The following is a 20,181-nucleotide window of genomic DNA, read 5'->3' as shown; positions in this document are numbered from 1 at the left end:
ACCAGTTTAGAATGTTCTCATGAGAGTATACAATGGAATTGTACAAAGCAAGCGAAAGATAGGGCTTGAGTCAACATTTTCTTTGACATAGGTTGGAGTTAATAATTGTCTATGAGTAGGTTGAAAATAATCAATGTAATGGTGGGCATGTTTGAGAGAGAACATTTCATGAAGAAATACAAGCTGCAGCCAATGAGCTAGTTAGATGAGCCAATGGACCCTTTTCTTATCTTGAAGAGAGGGGTCTTAAAAATGGTGCTCATTTTTCAAAAAATTCAGATATGTGGGGGGGGGGGGGAGCGTGGGAACAAAAGGCAAGAATGATGATTGACATATGTGGGGGGGGGGGGAGCGTGGGAACAAAAGACGAGAATGATGATTGACGGTAGAAGGGATACATTAAGTGCGAGAGTTAGGCAATGGCCCTCTCTCTCGATAATAGGCTCCACACCTCTCCTTTTCCACTTTGAGGACTCTTTTGCCGTGTACTCCTAGTGGTCCCTTTTCTCCTTTTGGTGATTGAGCTACTTTATAATACGAAGCCACTAAGAGAGAGTTTCTAGTGGGTTTGAAAACTTTTGGATAATATATTTGCAATTCCTTTAGGGTTCCATTGACCAAAGTGCAAACACTCTTTCTCTTCATTAAAGTGTTTTGATTTTCATTCGTGTCAATCAGAGGCTCCTCTTTGATAAGTGCTTCGATTTGGCTTTGAATTGCTTGTTGCCTCGTTTGGACTGCGATTTGGGTTTAAGTCCTTGAATTGCTTCTTGCAATTCGTTCAGATTGCTTCGTTTTGGCTTTGCAATTTGGGTTTCAGTTCTTGAATTGCTTCTTGCAATTCGTTCAGATTGCTGTTTTGGCTTTGGTTTGGACTGCAATTTGGGTTTCAGTTCTTGAATTGCTTCTTGCAATTCGTTCAGATTGCTTCGTTTTGGCTTTGCAGTCCTTGAATTCGCTTCTGGCAATTCGTTCCCTGCCTTTCAGATTGCTTTGATTCATCCATGACACTCCCATCTTGCTTCTACCAACAATAGTCGTTGCCTTCTCGCACCTATGGCTCTTTTGGGTACCCACAGAGATACCTCTAGACTCCGATTGTCGCTGCTGTTTGCCCTCCCAAGCTCTCCAAAACTAGCGATCGCGAGCTTATGACTTCTCTCGAAATTTCAATGTAGCTTTTGCATTGCCAAATGTTCGATCCGGCTGACAATCGACCGCGGCAATTGTGAAATCGAATCACCCAATTGGGCGTTCTCCGCTTTCAGTGAGGCAACGCCAAAATTTCTACCACCATGGATGACTCGCGTCAGCGTTCCGAAGATAGCATATCCGCCCCTTTAATCAGTCGATGGGAGCTCGATGAGGACACTAGCATCGAAGACCGGCGTTCTTCGACTGCAAGCGACGGAGTGCGATTTTTTGACGGGGAATTCAGGCAGACACTAAAGAGGGCAATACCTCGGGTAGACTCGCTGGATGTGGAAGCCATGCAATTGCCTGGAGTACAATATAGCCCTGCCAAGGTCTTCATCATTGACACTCTCTCGAAATAAGGTGTCGAAATGACTTGATTTTATATGGAATGCATGTTTATCACGGACGAGTCTTTCTCAGACGAATAAGGTTGTTGATCTCTATTTATGCAGGATCAGACACTAGCAGTTACCCTGCGTTTGGCGTTTCAGACGATCGGGGTGATCTATAGTGACATGGGCACTAGTCCGTTGTATGTTTACAGCAGCGCGTTTAGTGAGCTTGACATTGGTGGAAGCCCCGATATCTTGGGGGCACTGTCGATCATAATATACACACTTACTCTTATTCCTCTTATAAAATATGTTCTCGTTGTTCTTCGTACCAATAGCAACGGGGAAGGTGACTTTAAAGGTCACTGGCTGGAGGAACTTCTTCTTGAGCTGTCGTTATTTGTTTTTGGATCATAGCTTAGTAAGTTTCGAAAGGGGAATAAGTTAGAATGACTATGTATGAATTGTCTCGTGAGTATATTGGTAGTACTATAACGTGGCCTGCCACATTTTTTGCTTGCTGTTGTTGAGAGTTTTTATCTCCTACTGCTTTTGCGAATTGCCTAGAGAAGTAGACAAGGAGGAAGAAGGGACATAATCCACAGACATGGTCGTGTGCTTCCTTGTCTGAGACGGTTGTTATGCGTTTGCAGGTGGCACATTTTCCTTGTATTCTTTGATCTGTCGGTATGCGAAAGTCAGCCTTATACCAAATAGGCAACCAGCAGACGAAGAGCTTTCAAACTTCAAAATTGAATTACCCACACAGAGACTGGAGAGGGCTTTAAGCATTAAAGAGAAGTTAGAGAAAAACGTGTTTTGGAAAAATGTACTGCTTATCTTTGCTCTGTTGGGAGCCTGCTTGGTCGTGGGTGATGGCATCCTTACACCTTGTATTTCAGGTTCTCTCTCTCTCTCTCTCTCTCTCTCTCTGTGCTCCCCCCCTCCCCCCCCCTCCCTTTTCTCCCCGCGGCCTTCTCTTTTTTTCCCATAAACATTGCTGCGTTAACAATATGTATTCTCCATTGAATATCTTTGAATATGTATTCTCCATTGAATATCTTTGAAACATGTGACTGATTATTCCTGCAAGGACATGTACTAGTCTTTGTCTCCCCAATGCTTTTTATGCTTCGGTGCTTCTCATATTTTTAAGAGGTTTACTTTTGGATTACTTGAAAACCCTGGACAGAGCACAAGAGATGGACATGGTGCCAACAATTTCCCATCGCTTCCCAAAAATGCAGAATACTCTAAAAGCTAGGATGCATCACAACATGTGTGACATGTAATGTCAGAGCCACATCAGCCCTAAACGTGCAAAATCCATAGCTATCCAGCCTTGATTCATAAGCTGAAGATTACAAGTAAAGATCATGAGAAAAATACATATAATGTCAGAACTTAAACGCCCCACATGTGAGAGCAAAGAATCAGGAGATCCATTTGAATGTGCCATGGGCAGTACACGCAGATCTCAGAAGTGTGTGGTGTCCACATTGGTGAATGTGCCATGGGCAATACATGCAGATCTCACAAGTGTGTGGTGTCCACATTGGACAGCTACATGGTAGCTTAGTAGTAGGCTATGAACTGGCGTGGAACTACCATGTGGCCATGAAGATTGGCTGCTACATGGGCAGATCCTGAGCCCAGCGTTACGGGTTGGATTGCTTGGAGGTTAAGGCAGTTATAGGGCAGGTTTGGCCTGACAGAAGATTGGACTGGGGGTCACATCTAGCCGCCTTGGGATGGGGTATAATGGGGAGCACATCGGCCATTTTGTGGTTGGCCTTAGACAGATGAAAGCTGGCCATTTTAGGTCGGCGTGCAAGGCTGGGGTCAACCCAGTAAGCATAGTCAACCCCCTCTAGGGTTCAGGTCTGCAGCTCAAGTATCCAAACTAAGGTGCTAGTTCAAGCAGTCTCTATAGCTGGATGTTGGGATGTTAGGGTCAACACTTGTGAGCCCCCACATGCGGGAGGATGACATACAGCATAGGTTGGAACAGATGGGCTAGGATTAGGGCTGCCATGTGGGTAGCAGACTGGCTGTCAAATGGGCAGCAAACCTGTGAGCAGCATGTAGCAAGAATGGACTGTACGGCAGCAGGTGTGGAGGCCAGATAAGGACTAATATAATTACCATGGATTATGTACAACACACCTTATGGGTCCTCTTACGTGGAAGGGTGGCACATGGTCATGCCCTGCCACCTCAACCTTGGGCCCTATGCACACCCTGTGAAGGGCACAATGACATCAGCAGGGTACGGCCCCACTGTACGGGGCTGTACGGAGGCCTACTGGAGAAAGGACAGGGCTGTTGGTGTCCTGGCTGATGGTGGGATCTGGAGAGGCCAAAGGCGCTTGCATGGCAGGGTCTTTGGGCCTTGTATAGAGCCTGCAACAGGTCGGGAACAGGGCCAGCAGGTGGGCAGAGTGCCTGGGCCCATGGCGGGCTGCCACGTGGCCAGGCGGGTCTGAAGAACAGCCCCCAACCAGGTTGGTTTACAGACTGGGGGGGGCAGACTGGTCGGCCCAAACAGACCAGCCAGTGGGCCCATTTAGGGCTGGCTGGTCGGTTGGTTCAAGGGGGCCTTGAGCCCTATGAAAGGAGAGGCCCTGGGCCTCATTTCATATCCAACATTCAGCCAGAGCAGGAGCAGATAGGAGCAGCCAGAAGCTACTCCCTTGGGCCTCACACTGGGGGTGAAGGAGAGTGGAAGGTGAGCTGCAGACTGAGTTCCCTAGAGGCTGGACCTTGGCTGTCTTCTAGGGCAGCAAGGTGTTGTGGTCATCATACATTTTGGAGCAGCAGATTTACAGCAGACAGGAGCAGCAGATAGGGCTTCCTTGGGCCTTTTCCCAGAAGGTGAAGGAGACCTAAAGAGGGCTGCAGACTGAGCTAGTAAGTGCTGCCTACCTAGGCTGATCTACAGGCAGTAAGGTAGAGATCATCATTTGGAGCAGCAGAGCCTCAGCAGACTGGAGCAGCAGATTAGTACCTATAGGGCCTACATCCAGGAGGTGTATAGGAGGCTGAAGAGCTGCAGACAAGCCGAGTTAGGGCTGCACACCTAGGCTGACATCCAGGGCAGCAAGGTGTAGAGATCAAGTGTGGACAAAAAGTCTATAGACGCTCGACAAGGAGCACGCAGGCTCGAGTCTAGAGATAGCCAGCAGATAGGAGAAGTACCTTGTGGTAAGATCAGAGGACCACACCATTGGTGGGACTCTGGATCTATCTCTTTTGCATTGTATCCATAGTTTTGGACGGAAATATATTATTTTGGTGGTTTCTCTATCTGGCTGGTTCATTGTCTATTGATGAGTCTGCACATCTATTTTATGCACATAAGTTAAGAAGTTTGTGATTCCACATCCCACACCACACTATGTGAGCTCCTGGGCATTACTATCAGTCTTCCGCTGTGCGTACCCTCTGTTGGGTCATTTCTAACATGGCATCAGAGCCCAAGTAGGAGGCTCACAGGTGTGGGAGCCTGGAGGCAAGGACCTTGCTGAAGGATGACCGTGATTCAGAAGCTCTTGGGAATCGACTTCCACGACTGGAGGATTGTGCCCTTGCGAGAAGGAGGGTGACTCAGGTTCAGTCAGGTGCGTTTAAAGTTCGCAGTCCAGGTTATTTGGAGATGTACTTTTGTTGCAGACCTTGCCAAAGGAAGGACGGGTTGAAACAGACCCTCAGAGCATGGTGCCTGGAAGACTCAAGTTGTTCACTCATTATGAGGTGGACAGTTGGAAGATCATAGAGGCCGGGTTGCTCGAGTTCGAAGGCGGGAATGTGACTGAAGGAGGTGGTGCCAGGAGGTGCTACCAAAGATGGACTTGTGTACCAGGATGGTGTGCGGAAGCAGAACCAAACCTGGTGGAGCAGGAGCCACTAGATGAAAAGCCAGGAAAAGATTTCGACATCGAAAAGTTCCAGAGGACTACGACTAGGGAGTTACTGGAGCATCTTCATCGACGTGTTGGCATTGGGCCTGGATGTGTCGGTGAGAGGGGTTGTTGGAATGGTCACCTTCCCATCTGTAAGCCCCCAAATGAGGAGAGCATGGGGGAGGTAGACCAAGGCATGATTAGGCTGCTACATAGGCAGCACAAAGAAGACCTTGTGTAGGAAAGATGGCGGGGGCATGTAGCCCTGGATCTGGCATGGCAAGACAGAGCTTCATGGCAGGCGTACGGCCTGCAACAGGGTCCTGTGAAGGGCACAATGACATCAGCAGGGTACAGCCCCACTGTACGGGGCTGTACGGAGGCCTACCGGAGAAAGGATAGGGCTGTTGGTGTCCTGGCTGATGGCGGGATCTGGAGAGGCCAAATGTCACGATCTGTGACGTATTCCTTTCTCTATTTCTAGACTTATGGATGGTTTGATGAATGGATACTTGTGGAAGGGTATGCCCTTTCGACGGGACACTTCCTATGAGGCACCACCCTTGCCCTTTCGACTGGACACTTCCTATGAGGCACAACCCTTCACAAGAGACACAATATTGAAGAGACATTTCTATTGTAATGTACCCTCTCATCAAGGGTCACACCCTTCACTAGGGGTACACACCTCTTCATGCACACACACTTTGGAGTACACACCTTTTCATGTGTGACTCTTCACTCTTTATATAAGAGAGGCCCAATTGTATGGATGACACACAACAGATACCCTATAGACATTCAAGCAATACAATTATTCCTTGTTCTCTGCTATTTCAGTCTCCTTTCTGTTCCTTAGCACATTTCTAAATATAGTAAATCTAGGATTTCTTACACCAAAGGCGCCTGCATGGCAGGGTCTTTGGGCCTTGTATAGAGCCTGCAATAGGTCAGGAACAGGGCCAGCAGGTGGGCAGAGTGCCTGGGCCCATGGTGAGCTGCCACGTGGCCAGGCGGGTCTGAAGAACAGCCCCCAACCAGGTCAGTTTACAGACTGGGGGGGGGCAGACTGGTCGGCCCAAACAGACCAGCCAGTGGGCCCAATTAGGGCTGGCTGGTCGGTTGGTTCAAGGGGGCCTTGAGCCCTATAAAAGGAGAGGCCCTGGGCCTCATTTCATATCCAACATTCAGCCAGAGCAGGAGCAGACAGGAGCAGCCAGAAGCCACTCCCTTCTAGGGCAGCAAGGTGTTGTGATCATCATACATTTTGGAGCAGCAGATTTACAGCAGACAGGAGCAGCAGATCGGGCTTCCTTGGGCCTTTTCCCAGGAGGTGAAGGAGACCTAAAGAGGGCTGCAGACTGAGCTAGTAAGTGCTGCCTACGTAGGCTGATCTACAGGCAGTAAGGTAGAGATCATCATCTGGAGCAGCAGAGCCTCAGCAGACTGGAGCAGCAGATCAGTACCTATAGGGCCTACATCCAGGAGGTGTATAGGAGGCTGAAGAGCTGTAGACAAGCTGAGTTAGGGCTGCACAACTAGGCTGACATCCAGGGCAGCAAGGTGTAGAGATTAAGTCTGGACAGAAAGTCTACAGACGCTTGACAAGGAGCACGTGGGCTCGAGTCTAGAGATAGCCAGCAGATAGGAGAAGTACTGTTGGAAAGGTCACCTCCCCATCTGTAAGCCCCTATATGAGGAGAGCATGGGGGAGGGAGACCTAGGGCAGTACCCAACAGGAAAAGAGAGAAAGGGGCTGCCACATAGACAGCATCATGGCTGGCATGAGGGCAGCACATCTAGAACTGTTATGGGCAGGACAGAGGGTCAGGAAAGTACGGAAGGATGGCAGAATACAGATGCCTGCTGTACGGCTGGCGTACGGAGCTCAGGCAGGAGCCTTAGAGCTGGAACAAGCCCGGAGCAGAAGCAAGACAGTCTGGGACAGATTGCGATAGATCTAGGACAGGAGGCGCACTGTTTGCAGTATGTTTTGGGGGGGGCTGGACCCTGTATTTATAGGGCATCTGCCCTTGAAAGATGGGCCAAGGGCCCTTGTAATGAGTGCCCCAAAAGGGCAGCCCACAGTCCCATAAATGGGGAGCTGTGGGGTCGGTTTTCATACAGACTGAGTCGGCCAGATTAGGGCTGACCAGTCGGTTTTTTGGTACAGGCTTTGGGGCCTATGTAAAGAGGCCATTTAGCCTCATTTCAACATCATCTGGAGCAGCAATTCCATTAGTAGAAGGAGCAGCAGCAGGGCTACCTTTGGGCCTACAGTCAGGAGGAGAAAGAAGTACCTTGTGCTGCAGACTTAGCTTGCAGGAGGCTGCCCACCTAGGCTGGTTTCCAGACAGCAAGGTGGAGAGGATCATTCTAGATAGAAAGTTTACTTACGCTCGAGGTGGAGCACGCGGACTCTAGTCTAGAGATAGCCAGCAGATAGGAGAAGGACTTTGTGGTAAGATCAGAGGACCACACCATTGGTGGGACTCTGGATCTGTCACTCTTGTATTGTGTCCATAGTTGTGGACTGAAATATATTATTTGGTGGTTTCTCTATCTAGTTTGGTTCATTGTCTATTGATGAGTCTGCGCACCTATTGAATGCACATAAGTAAAGAAGTTTGTGATTCCACACCCACACCGCACACTGTGTGAGCTCCTGGGCATTATTTCCGCTGCGTGTACCCTCTGTTGGGTCTTTTCTAACATGGTATCAGTGCCCAAGTAGGAGGCTCGCAGGTGTGGGAGCCTGAAGGCAGGGACCTTGCTGAAGGATGACCCTGATTCAGAAGCTCTAGGGAATCGACTTCCACGATTGGAGGATTGTGCCCTTGCGAGAAGGAGGGTGACTCAGGTTCAATCAGGTGCGTTCAGAGTTCTGGTTTACTGCATTTGAGTTTGGTTGACTTTGATGTGTGGTATATACAGCAGAGATGTCGACAGCCTCTTCAGCCCCTGCTATCCCTTCCTCCTCCTCCAGTTTTCTCTCTTTCACTATCCCTAACTTTGGAGAGTCTGGGAACCTGGACGGGACTAATTACCCGATCTGGAAAGTGAAGATCCGGAGTCATTTAGTGGCTCGGAAGTTGTGGAAGCTGACTACGGGAGAGGAGTCGAAGCCGGAAGGCATGGTGGACAGTAAAGGGAAGGTACTCATGGCAGTAGACAAAGAGGAGCTTGAAGCTTGGGAAGAAAGAGATGCCCATGCCCTGGCAATAATCATAGGGACTACGGCGGACTCTGTTCTTCCGCATATCCAGCTAGCCGAGATGTCAGTAGAGGCGTGGGCCACCCTGAAGGATCTGTACGAGACAGATAATACCTCCCGGATCGTGCTTCTTCAGCATCAACTCTACAAAGAAGGCGATACGGTACATAGCCATTTGACGAAGGTCAAGGTGGTGCGGGATCAGCTGGCAGCAATTGGTCAAAAGACAGACTCATGCGATCGGGCTTTGATGGTACTGAGGAGACTGCCTCGGAGTTTCAAGAGCTTTGTTACGGCTGTGACAGCAGGACAGAGGACCAAACCTCTGACATTTGAGGAGTTGTGTCCCTTACTGCTACAGGAGGAAGCTCGGGAGAAGCTCTACAACGAGGACAAAGACGACAAGGCGATGCTGGCAAAGGATTCTGTTGGCAAAGGAAAGGGCAAGCCTAACAGTGGCAAGTCCAATAAAGATGACTCTGACGACGAGGGGACTTCGAAGAGGAAGCACAAGAAGAAGTGTTTCTATTGTGATATGCCCGGACATTTTGCAAAGGATTGCAGAAAGAAAAAGGCGGATCTGAAAAACAAACAGGAGTTTGACCCAGATTCAAAAGGAAAGGCCAAAACTAATGTGGTAATCGAAGAATTGTTCCTGGTGACATCACCGAGTGTTACCGAGGTCAGGTATGTTGATCCAGAAGTCACAGTAAGGATGTCTGACATAGAGAGTTGGGTCGACGAGGAGTCAGATGCCTTTGTGAAGGTGAAGGACAGTATGGAACGCTTGGTACCTTCCAGGTGTGTAGCTGTTGACACTGACACGAGGATGGATTCCATGGAAAGCCCTGGGGTCTCATGGTCAGATGGATGCTGGACTTCAGAAGGGGACAGTACAGGATTACACTGGATCTTGGCGGGTGCCTCATTGAGGTACAGGGTTTGCTTTCAGAGCGAACATTCAGGCAGTACAACAGTCTGGTATGTATTTGATATTCTGCATTTGAGTCTTTATAGCATGCTGTGGGGAGATTCTGCTCTTCATTTGTCTCAGGTGATAAGAGATTGGAAGGAATTGGCCTTCTTCGAAGGCAGAAGGGGAAGTATGGGTGCTTCTTCAAATCTCGGACACAGATTGCTAGAAGGTGGTGGACAAAGAGTACTGAAGCCAGAAGAGTACCTGCTTGAGAACTCAGCGAGAGTTCATGGTCCAGGTTATCTGGAAATATTCATTGGTTGCAGATCTTGCCAAAGGAAGGACGGGTTGAAACAGACCCTCAGAGCATGGTGCCTGGAAGACTCTAGGTTGTTCACTCATTATGAGGGGGACGACTGGAAGATCGTGACGGCTGGATTGCTCGAGTTCAGAGGCAGGAATGCGACTGAAGAAGGTGGTACCAGGAGGTGCTACCAGAGATGGACCTGTGTACCAGGATGGTGTGCAGAAGCGGAAGCGGACCTGGTAGCAGGAGCCACTGGATGAAAAGCCAGGAAAAGATTTCGACACCGAAAGGTTCCAGAGGACTACGACCAGGGAGTTACTGGAGCATCTTCATCGACGTGTTGGCATTGGGCTGAGATGTGTCGGTGAGAGGGGGTGTTGGAAAGGTCACCTCCCCATCTGTAAGCCCCCATATGAGGAGAGCATGGGGGAGGGAGACCTAGGGCAGTACCCAACAGGAAAATGAGAGAAAGGGGCTGCCACATAGACAGCATCGTGGCTGGCATGAGGGCAGCACATCTAGAACTGTTATGGGCAGGACAGAGGGCCAGGAAAGTACGGAAGGATGGCAGAATACAGATGCCTGCTGTACGGCTGGCGTACGGAGCTCAGGCAGGAGCCTTAGAGCTGGAACAAGCCCGGAGCAGAAGCAAGACAGTCTGGGACAGATTGCGATAGATCTAGGACAGGAGGTGCACTGTTTGCAGTATGTTTTGGGGGGGACTGGACCCTGTATTTATAGGGCATCTGCCCTTGAAAGATGGGCCAAGGGCCCTTGTAATGAGTGCCCCAAAAGGGCAGCCCACAGTCCCATAAATGGGGAGCTGTGGGGTCGGTTTTCATACAGACTGAGTCGGCCAGATTAGGGCTGACCAGTCGGTTTTTTGGTACAGGCTTTGGGGCCTATATAAAGAGGCCATTTAGCCTCATTTCAACATCATCTGGAGCAGCAATTCCATCAGCAGAAGGAGCAGCAGCAGGGCTACCTTTGGGCCTACAGTTAGGAGGAGAAAGAAGTACCTTGTGCTGCAGACTTAGCTTGCAGGAGGCTGCCCACCTAGGCTGGTTTCCAGATAGCAAGGTTGAGAGGATCATTCTACACAGAAAGTTTACTTACGCTCGAGGTGGAGCACGCGGACTCTAGTCTAGAGATAGCCAGCAGATAGGAGAAGGACTTTGTGGTAAGATCAGAGGACCACACCATTGGTGGGACTCTGGATCTGTCACTCTTGTATTGTGTCCATAGTTGTGGACTGAAATATATTATTTGGTGGTTTCTCTATCTAGTTTGGTTCATTGTCTATTGATGAGTCTGCACACCTATTGAATGCACATAAGTAAAGAAGTTTGTGATTCCACACCCACACCGCACACTGTGTGAGCTCCTGGGCATTATTTCCGCTTCGTGTACCCTCTGTTGGGTCTTTTCTAACAAGTACCTTGTGGTAAGATCAGAGGACCACACCATTGGTGGGACTCTGGATCTATCTCTTTTGTATTGTGTCCATAGTTTTGGACGGAAATATATTATTTTGGTGGTTTCTCTATCTGGCTGGTTCATTGTCTATTGATGAGTCTGCACATCTATTTTATGCACATAAGTTAAGAAGTTTGTGATTCCACATCCCACACCACACTGTGTGAGCTCCTGGGCATTACTATCAGTCTTCCGCTGTGTGTACCCTCTGTTGGGTCATTTCTAACACCTTGGTGGTACTGAGGAGGCTACCTCGGAGTTTCAAAAGCTTCGTTATGAATAAGACAGCAAGACAGAGGGCCAAACCTTTGACTTGCGAGGAGTTGGGTCCATTACTACTCTAGGAAGAAGCTAGGGAGAAGCTCTACGACGGCGACAACGACGACAAGGTGTTACTGGCAAATGATAATGTTGGCTAAGGAAAGGGCAAGCCTAATGGCAAGCCCAAGAAGGATGACTCTAGGAAGACATTCAAGGACAAGATTTTTAACTAAATGTGGCAATTATGAGTTCCTTGTACTTCCTTTTAGACTCACAAATGCTCCTGTGACATTCTAATAGATGATGAACAATATCTTTCGAGATATCTATTAAGTTTGTGTTTGTATTCTTCGACGATATTATGGTTTATATTGTACTCTTGACAAGCATATCAGGCACCTCCGCATTGTATTAAAGAAACTGAGACATAAGAAACTATATGTGAATCCACACAAACAATTGCAATGGCGGAAATTGTTCAACAGAGTAGTGAATAGGATGCATACCAAAACCATAAGTATGAGGGTAACCAGGATGGAGAGAAAGATGACCAACATGCTTGCAAGATGGGTGAGTGTCTGAAGAATATCGATTTGTAAAAGCTCAATGATTTAAAGCGTTCAACATTTTAGAATATTGTAACATTTAAAGTCTAGCACCCAAAAAACTCTTGTAACAAAATTTACATAGAAAAAGACCGTAATTTGGAAATACAAAATACAGCATGGGAACATTTATAATTCCTTGCATCATCTCCAAAATTCTCAGCCCCTGGGGCTGAATCATACATGATCCTCATTTTACAAAAAAAAAAGGGAAAATATACGTTGTACACATTTAATTGACAGAGAGCTACAAAAAATTCATTTTCAAACTTCAAACTTCAAACTTGTATTAATTTAAAGTCAAGAAACTGATAAAAAATATTTTCATAAAGGTTTGGGAACCCGAATTTCCCCCCCCAAAAAAACCAAGTATGATTGGCGGTACCATAGACGTACGGAATAATTATTTCATATGCGTATGGTTCAGCCAAATAAACGAGTACGGAACCAACTATGAGAGTGAGTTCTTTCGTATAGAACTCTTGAACAAGATCTCTTGAGAGGGCAAGAGCATTGTCCTTCATTGTCTACTTCTTGTTACTGCTTTGCTGCCCATTCTTAGGGTTCTTTTCATGGAGCTATTGTGAAACAACCCCTAACTAGGTTTGGTAAGCCCCAGACCCTGGTAAGGTACAACTTCAAGCCAGAGTCCTATCAAATTACGGGACACACCCACATACAATCTATAACGGTTGGAGCTAGCAGCTCACCTCCCGGCCGTAGGCTTAGTAGGTCGAGCCACCCTCGAGCTAGAGGCCTAGATCACCACAGAGAGCCAACCAGAATCAAAGTCCAGACATGTGGAACATACCACATGTCCTATCCTCTAGCTGCTACTCTCAAGCAGGCTTATGTCCAAAGGAGCACTCCTCGGCCCCTAATATTGAGCCCTTGCCTATACTTATAGACCAGACCTCGGCTATCTTTAGCTGTGAGCCTATACTTTAGCATGCATGATTAACTTTACTCTGTGGCCACGCTTTGCCAAGTATAGCTCAACCATGCCTCGACATTAGTGTGTGAAGAACCAGACTTTTAGAGAATGCAAATGTGTGCAATGCATGCAGAATTTGAATGCGAATTGGCCCTCCAATGGGGAAGAGCGCCCTCATGAGAGTACTTGTTTCTATTTCGACCTACATGCAAGATGTGTGAGATGGCGGATGAATGCAAGGTGAATAGAGAGAATGCTACGTGAGATTTACAATGAAAGGGTGGTACCCTTTCATTAATGTCCCTTGAGATCACTCAAGTTCCATCTTCCCATTTACACCTATCCTTAGCTTCTGACCCCATGCATCTACCATTCAATGCACCTTAATGCACCCTTCCCTTCCTATTGCCCCTAGGATCTAAGTGTCACATGTCCAAATTGGATGCCGTTTGAAGCAGTGGCTCCAGCTACTGAGATGATCCACCGCCAGAACAAATCGGTCGGTGTCCATCATAAATACAAATACATGTTACACCATTGGCGTATAATATATAATAATGTTTTAATGTCTACATATGACGGATTAGTGATTTCTCTTGTCATGACATAGTGGGCTAGCTCTATCCACAGGATCTAGACCTCACCTTGGCTAGCTTTGGTCTTGACCCTAGGTTATTTCTAACCTTGGTTTAGACAATGTTCTAACCTTATATCTAGTCCTAGATCCCAGGTTAGTTAGGCCTAGGCTTTGATAAGCCTATACCCTAGCTAGTCCAGTCATGGATGTAAGATATTGTCTCCAGAAAAAGTTGAGTCTTGGCCCTTCATGCTTAGGGCCACCTTGGGGCCTTGATCCTTGTTGCTCATGAGCTCAAAATTTTGAGCAAGCTTGTCGTGGTATTTAGGCTGGAAACTATGAACGTACCACTGGAATGTTCGATCATAGGCCACAAAGAAACTTAATGGTCTTGTAATGTTCCTCTTTCTATATTTGAATGCATACTTTGTGTGAATCTCTCTCTCTCTCTCTCTCTCTCTAGCCAGTTAGCTATCTACTAGTGCGGAAGCGTGTCCTGAAAGGAAATACATAACTCATGCTTTCACCTGTGAGTGTGTGGGAGGGAATGCAATATTGGGTTGTATCTGGAGAGGGCATTTACTGTTATAACCGTTCGCCAATAGGCTGAGAAGACTCGAGACCTTGGGGAAGACCTTGCAGCATATGTCTAGTAGGTAATTTGCTCTATGAGTGGGAGGAGGGCATAAGGTTTGAATCAAAGATCTTTAGGAAAACAACGTGGGTAGAGAAGAAACGAGGTTCCAAAATTCTTGGAAGAAAGCATAGTAATAGTCCATCCTCTCTTGGGGTCTTGGGCAGGCTCCACACGTCTCATCACCTCAACAAGTAACAACAAAAAAGGACCTAGGCCCAAGCCTCCTCACAAGTAGCCTCTATATAAGGAGAGGTGGGATTCAGTCAATAGAACATGGAAAAAGATAATGAACTTTAGGATCTCCTGCGGGTCCATGTGAATCTGCCGCATCTCATGCCCAGCTGAGTGCCTGGTGATTTGGAACTCGTAGTTTGAAAAACCTCACAGGACATATTATCACCTTGCGGAGTCCATCATACACAAAAAGAGTGAAATGAGTACTCAGCGTGGCTGGTGTCAATAGCCGGCGAGTGTACTCTGACCTGTTTGTTTGGTTTCCCAGCCAGGGGAGTCAAGGTGCTTCTCCTTGAGTTGCACCATGACTCTAAATGTCATTCAAGTGCAATCTCTCTCTTCAAGGGCCCATTATTAATGGCTAAGTGCCTGCTTGTGGTAGGTGGCATTGCTGCATTGTAATGACTGCTGCTGTTATGCACCCAATGGTCATGGGACTTTCTATTACTCAAATTTGAATAATGGTGTTTCTGAAGAATGAAATCTGGAAGTAGAATGCTTTGTTGAGGTAACCTCTAACGTGGCTATTCAAGGTGAAGGACAATGGGTGAATGGTCTAACATACAGGTCCTTGCCAAAATCCAAGTGGAATTACCTTGCTGCATTGCCTGGTCCGCAATTTAAAATTGGTTCAAGCTCTTAAGGAGACTACAAGTCTGGGCATACTAAATGAGATATGAAGGCTGCCTTGGATATGTGGGAAATCTAGCCCTTACTAGAGATCTCTACCTCGAATGGAGAAAATGAATTGTTTCCACGGCCCTCTCTTTGAAGGGAATCTCTAAAAGGGAAGCGCCTCTTTGCTTGTCCCTAGCAAACTCAAGGTTGCTGAAGTCCCTCCAATTATAGTCTACCTCGGGCAAGCCGCTCGTGAGTTGTGTCTAGATGGCCATCTCTCATGTCTGCAAGCTAGAGCATACAGTTTAGGCACAAACACACACATAAAATGTACCTTATTTTTAAAGATACTTTAGTGACTTGAAGGTTTAGTACCTAGCATACCTTACGACCCTGATATGCATGTGCCTTTTTGTGCTGGCTGTGAGGCCTTGCTCAAGAGATGCATCGATATCAGATACCACAAAATAATTTTCAATTATATATTGTTGTTTCAGGTATCAACATAGTAAGAATTTTTAGCATCTTTTTTCTGTGCTGAAAATTGCAATATATTTTCCCCTTGTATATAATGCTGTGATAGTTTTCATATTTTCTGGTGGAAAGTTTCTAAATATAAATCAAAACTCTTCTTGCAGTGATGTCTGCAGTAAGTGGGTTGCGAGTAGCAGTGCCTACGCTGTCACAAGGTAAGCTACGTTGGAAACAAACAATGTCCGTAATCATATATAGTATAGAGTCTTTGCTCCTAGGTATAACTAGATATTGTGTCAGTATGCCAGTACAAGTATTGGAAATGTCCTTGTGGTTTTTTGTTCTTTGCTTTTACAGCTCTTTGCTATCTGTGTTTTTGGGCATTTGTGGAACCCTGAAGTTTAAGGAATCCCTGCTGCCTGTGTATAATGAAGAGTTCTTATACTGTTTGTCTCCTACGTTGCTCTTCTATATAAGTCTCTTAACTGTGGTGCGGTGTTTTCAGATGTACCAGTGGTTATAGCGATTGTGATTCTTATTCTTCTGTTCAGCGTGCAAAGATTTGGCACAGGCAAGGTCAAATTTTTGTTTGCACCAGTACTTTGTATATGGTTTGCTGCAATCGGGATAATTGGAATTTGCAATATCATCAAATATGATCCAAGTGTCTTTCAAGCATTCAACCCTGCCTATATTTACTACTTCTTTACAAGGAATAAAGTTAAAGCTTGGTATGCGCTTGGAGGTCTCGTACTGTGCATAGCAGGTAATGATCTCACAGCATCATGCTGAACTCTACTTGATTCTCTGAAATGGCTGTCTTTTTTCTTTGCAGGGAAAACAATAGAGAATCCTCCCTTGCCCTCTCATCCTCTATCAAGGCAACAAAATAAAATGAAAAAGGAGACGTGTAAAGAAAAACAGGAATGCTTGATTCTCTGTTTATGTTGTTACTTCTCTTGTGAGATGGATGACATCCTTACAGAGCTTATCATATTGGTCTCATTGTTGTCCAATTTATTATATTATTTTGATATGCAATGTGATTTTTTGCATCATATTTGTATGAACGGACATCACATATAATCATGATGCTTCATTTTTAAACTTCGCATTCATGTGCGGGACGTGCCATTGTATAAAAAGGGTGCGTCGTGTCGTGGATAATGACTTTTTTCCCTCCCTATATACAGCCCACTTTCCTGTTAGAAACATGGTGAAGGGAGATAGAGATAGAGAGAGTTAGGGTGTGAGGAAATAATGCTCAAATGAAGACATGAAAAAGGCTTCCATTCATTCATCAAGTATGACAAGACAAGTGAAGTACAAGCCTTATATAGGTTAGTCACTCACACACTAGCACCTAGTGCATATGGGATAAGTCCCATGATGACACATGGCACTCACACAAGACACACACATAGACTAGTACTACACACACCAACACTTCACACCAACACACTCTTTGACTATGATATCTCCAACACCCCCCTTTAGAGCAAAGAGTGTGAGACCCAACACGCAAAGAGTAGACCGATCCCCCCTTCACCGCAATACTGCAAAGAGCAAGTCCAACTATCCAACACCTCCTGTGTGATGGTGACTTTTCAGTTAGCTTGCGACCAGCAAGGGCAAACCATCACTTGTCATCCCCCCTTACTCTGAACCGGGTGGTCAATACCATCAACCAAAGTAGAAGACAATACATTCATTTTTGGGGGACAACCCAGTGCAGAGTACCTCTTATTGACTTCAAGTACATTCAATTTAGAGATGCTCCAAGTGCGAAGGTAAGTCTCAAAATCTGTAAGGCTGCTCAGCAAGGGACTCCGAATTGCTGCAGCAGATCACCAAGCTGAAAGTTGGCTGGTATTTGTATGCTGGAGCGCTGGAAATAGCTCGGAAGTGGCTCTGTTGGAGGTGGTTATGCAGCAGCAGCACATAAGACGTCGATTTTGGCGATGGAAAGCTCCAAAACGGCCTTGAAGGTCCACCCGTGCAGGCACACTGAACCGACCAGCAAGTAAGGAGGCCGCCTAGACAACGTAGAGAGCACTCGAGACAGCTCCTAGGCAATCCGGATGGAGGCAGCAGGCTGTGAAGACTCTAAGCTGATGCAAACGGGTGCAAGGTCCCTGTACCCACTGAGGGCCCCCTCCCCCAATCAAGGGAGAATTTGCTTTATACTTGGAGGACTGAGAAATACAAGGAACACTCTTCGAGAGAGCACGGAAACGCGCTGAAGAGCTCACTGTGCACACATAGAGCAGACCCAAAGGCTTGAGAGGCAATATTGAGACCTTGATGCTGTCCACACTGACAATGTAGGATGCTTCTGCAAGGCAAGGGAGAGGCTTGTGCTGTCCACCGAAATGCAGGGTTACTGCGTGAGTGAGAGTGAAATCTAGGTTTGATAGATCCTAGAAGGGAGCTGAGAGATGACTGAAGTATAGCGCTGAGAGTGAGCTGTGTAAAACTGTAAAAGATAACTGAAAAGAGCTGCTGAAACAGACCCCAAACCTTACTCCATTCGCTGTCCCGACTCCCCGTCTGATGCGCTGCATGAACACCTTCCTAGAGGGCTGAACTGATGCCAAAGGCTGAGGCTGGTCAGAGGACCAGTGGGGGTGAGTGTCAGGCTGTTCTGAGGGGGCTGAGGAGGAGCTGTAGGAGGAGGGAACTGAATGAGAAATGGGGGAGGCCCCCAATTTATGGGATAGGAAGGGCTGAGCCAACCAGCCCAAGCTGGCCGACTTTTCAGTCGGTTCTCCTGGCTGGTTGGCTGGTCCCTTGGCCCCATAAAAGGCAGCCCTAGGCCCCCATAAATGGCAGCCTAGGGAGGGGTGCAGGGTAGCCTATAAAGGCAGCCCTTCCTTTGCCATTCCTTCACTTGTTCCAGTCTTGAGGGGGGCCCAAAAGGGCTTCTATGTAACTTCTCTCTCATAAAAAGCGTCCTGCCTTTTCTTTTCAACCTTCCTGCTTGCTGAAATCTCAGGAGTCAAACTGCTGCAAAACACTCTCTCTTGCTCTCACTCTCTCCCTCTCTCTACAGACACACTAGGGCCTAGGACCAACGTCGGGCTGGACTCCCCCGAAGGTTTTTATTACTTGAGAGAAGGGGCGCAAATCCGCTTCAAATCGCCATAGCTTGCTTCTTCAATTTCGACTGGTTTTTCTCTGTTTTCACCTTGAATATGCAGCCATTGCTGCTCAGATTTCAGCACAGGATAGCTCAAGGTATGGAGAAGCTCCCTCTGAAAGGAATTAGAGAAACATGGAGCAGTCTCAGAGAAATCGTGGAAGACAGGTTCGACGATCTATGCGAAATGGCGACTTGCAGCGACGAAGATACTTTAATTCCTTGCAGCCAAAGGTTCGCTCCATCGAGATGAATCTCCAGCAGGAAGGGCTTGGAGAATGGCAGAGAAACGGAGGAGAACAGGCTTTAGCAAGATTTGGGAAGAAGGGGAAGAGATGGTGAAGAAGATGGAGAAGAAGATGATGATGTGGCAGAAATGGGATCAAGGGGGATCAAAGGGCTCTGATACCATGTTGGTAAACTGAAAGGAAAGCATAGAGTGAACACAAACTCAGAATACTTGCATATAGAATGAAGAAGAGTGAGGTCCTTATGTAGGCACCTCTTACATGCTCACTGACATCACTGATGACTTCAGAGCTCCACAATCATCTCCTCAATCTGCTCCTAGATTCTCTCAATCATCCTATGTGGCTTCTACCACCACCTAACTGTGCCTCTAGCACTCACACATAGAAACCAAGGTGTGCCTGAGGCATACACCTTGAGATATCCCAACAAACTACAGTTAACCAAATTGTGCCAGCTTCGGTTGGAGAGATGTGCCAGCTTCGGTTGGAGAGACTTAGCCATAATTAAGGCGCCACGACCATTGGTCAAAGCCCCTTAATTATGACCAAGAGGGTTGACTTTGGTCGACCAAGGATTGTGTTCTATGTTTTGTTCATATGTTTCTTCAGTGTTGGGGGCGCCTCCCTGTGATTATGATTAGTCCACAGTCTATTATTTGCATGCAAAGCGCTAACAATTAATGGGTGCCATGGTGGTGCGCTTTAATTAATTGTTGCAGGTACTAAGAAGGGTTGAGTTCTCAAGCGCTAAGGAGCTTAGCAAGCGACCAGAAGATGTTTGTGTGACCAAGGAACATCGACGACCCCAGAGATTGTCCTCTTGTGGCATGTACTAAATTTTAGTTAGATATTTTGACATGTGGCATGTTGCCAAATTATTGAGCCATGAGCTCTTTGTAAAAAGGATGCACGTTTTGGAACTTGTAGAAGAAGCTCGATGCTGAACTCTTGTAATAAATTTCCTCCTCAGTGGACCTTCTGTGGTATATGAGCTTTCTTTTGCCTCAGAAAGCCTCTTTTTCTTTGCTTTGGAGAGTGAGATACAAGCCCTCCAAGATCAGGCCTTTGTTTTTGACAGTTTTGACAAGGTTTTGAAAGTGATGCTAC

The 20,181-nt window shown here is 46.8% G+C and overlaps 1 protein-coding gene across 2 annotated transcripts in view; it reads left to right on the top strand.

Moving 5' to 3' along the window:
- The first annotated feature begins 644 nt into the window (after positions 1-644).
- LOC147901060 (potassium transporter 23-like) overlaps positions 645-20,181 on the top strand; it is a 63,767-nt gene continuing 44,230 nt past the window's right edge. The window contains exons 1-5 of one of the 2 annotated variants that reach the window (XM_087375515.1): positions 645-1,526; positions 1,650-1,890; positions 2,183-2,431; positions 15,849-15,899; positions 16,190-16,450. In XM_087375515.1, the coding sequence (XP_087231641.1) occupies positions 1,296-1,526; positions 1,650-1,890; positions 2,183-2,431; positions 15,849-15,899; positions 16,190-16,450 (1,033 nt within the window). In that variant the 5' untranslated portion in view covers positions 645-1,295. Of the gene's footprint in view, positions 1,558-1,649; positions 1,891-2,182; positions 2,432-15,848; positions 15,900-16,189; positions 16,451-20,181 lie in introns of both variants that reach the window. The other variant, XM_087375516.1, reaches the window with a different exon arrangement.

This window comes from Dipteris shenzhenensis, chromosome 6 (genome assembly GCF_047967505.1).
Source record: "Dipteris shenzhenensis isolate YYH24624 ecotype China chromosome 6, Dip_SZ_1.0, whole genome shotgun sequence".
NCBI lineage: Eukaryota > Viridiplantae > Streptophyta > Polypodiopsida > Gleicheniales > Dipteridaceae > Dipteris > Dipteris shenzhenensis.
The sequence above is the reverse complement of the archived record's forward strand: the minus strand, read 5'-3'. Positions and strand labels throughout refer to the sequence as shown.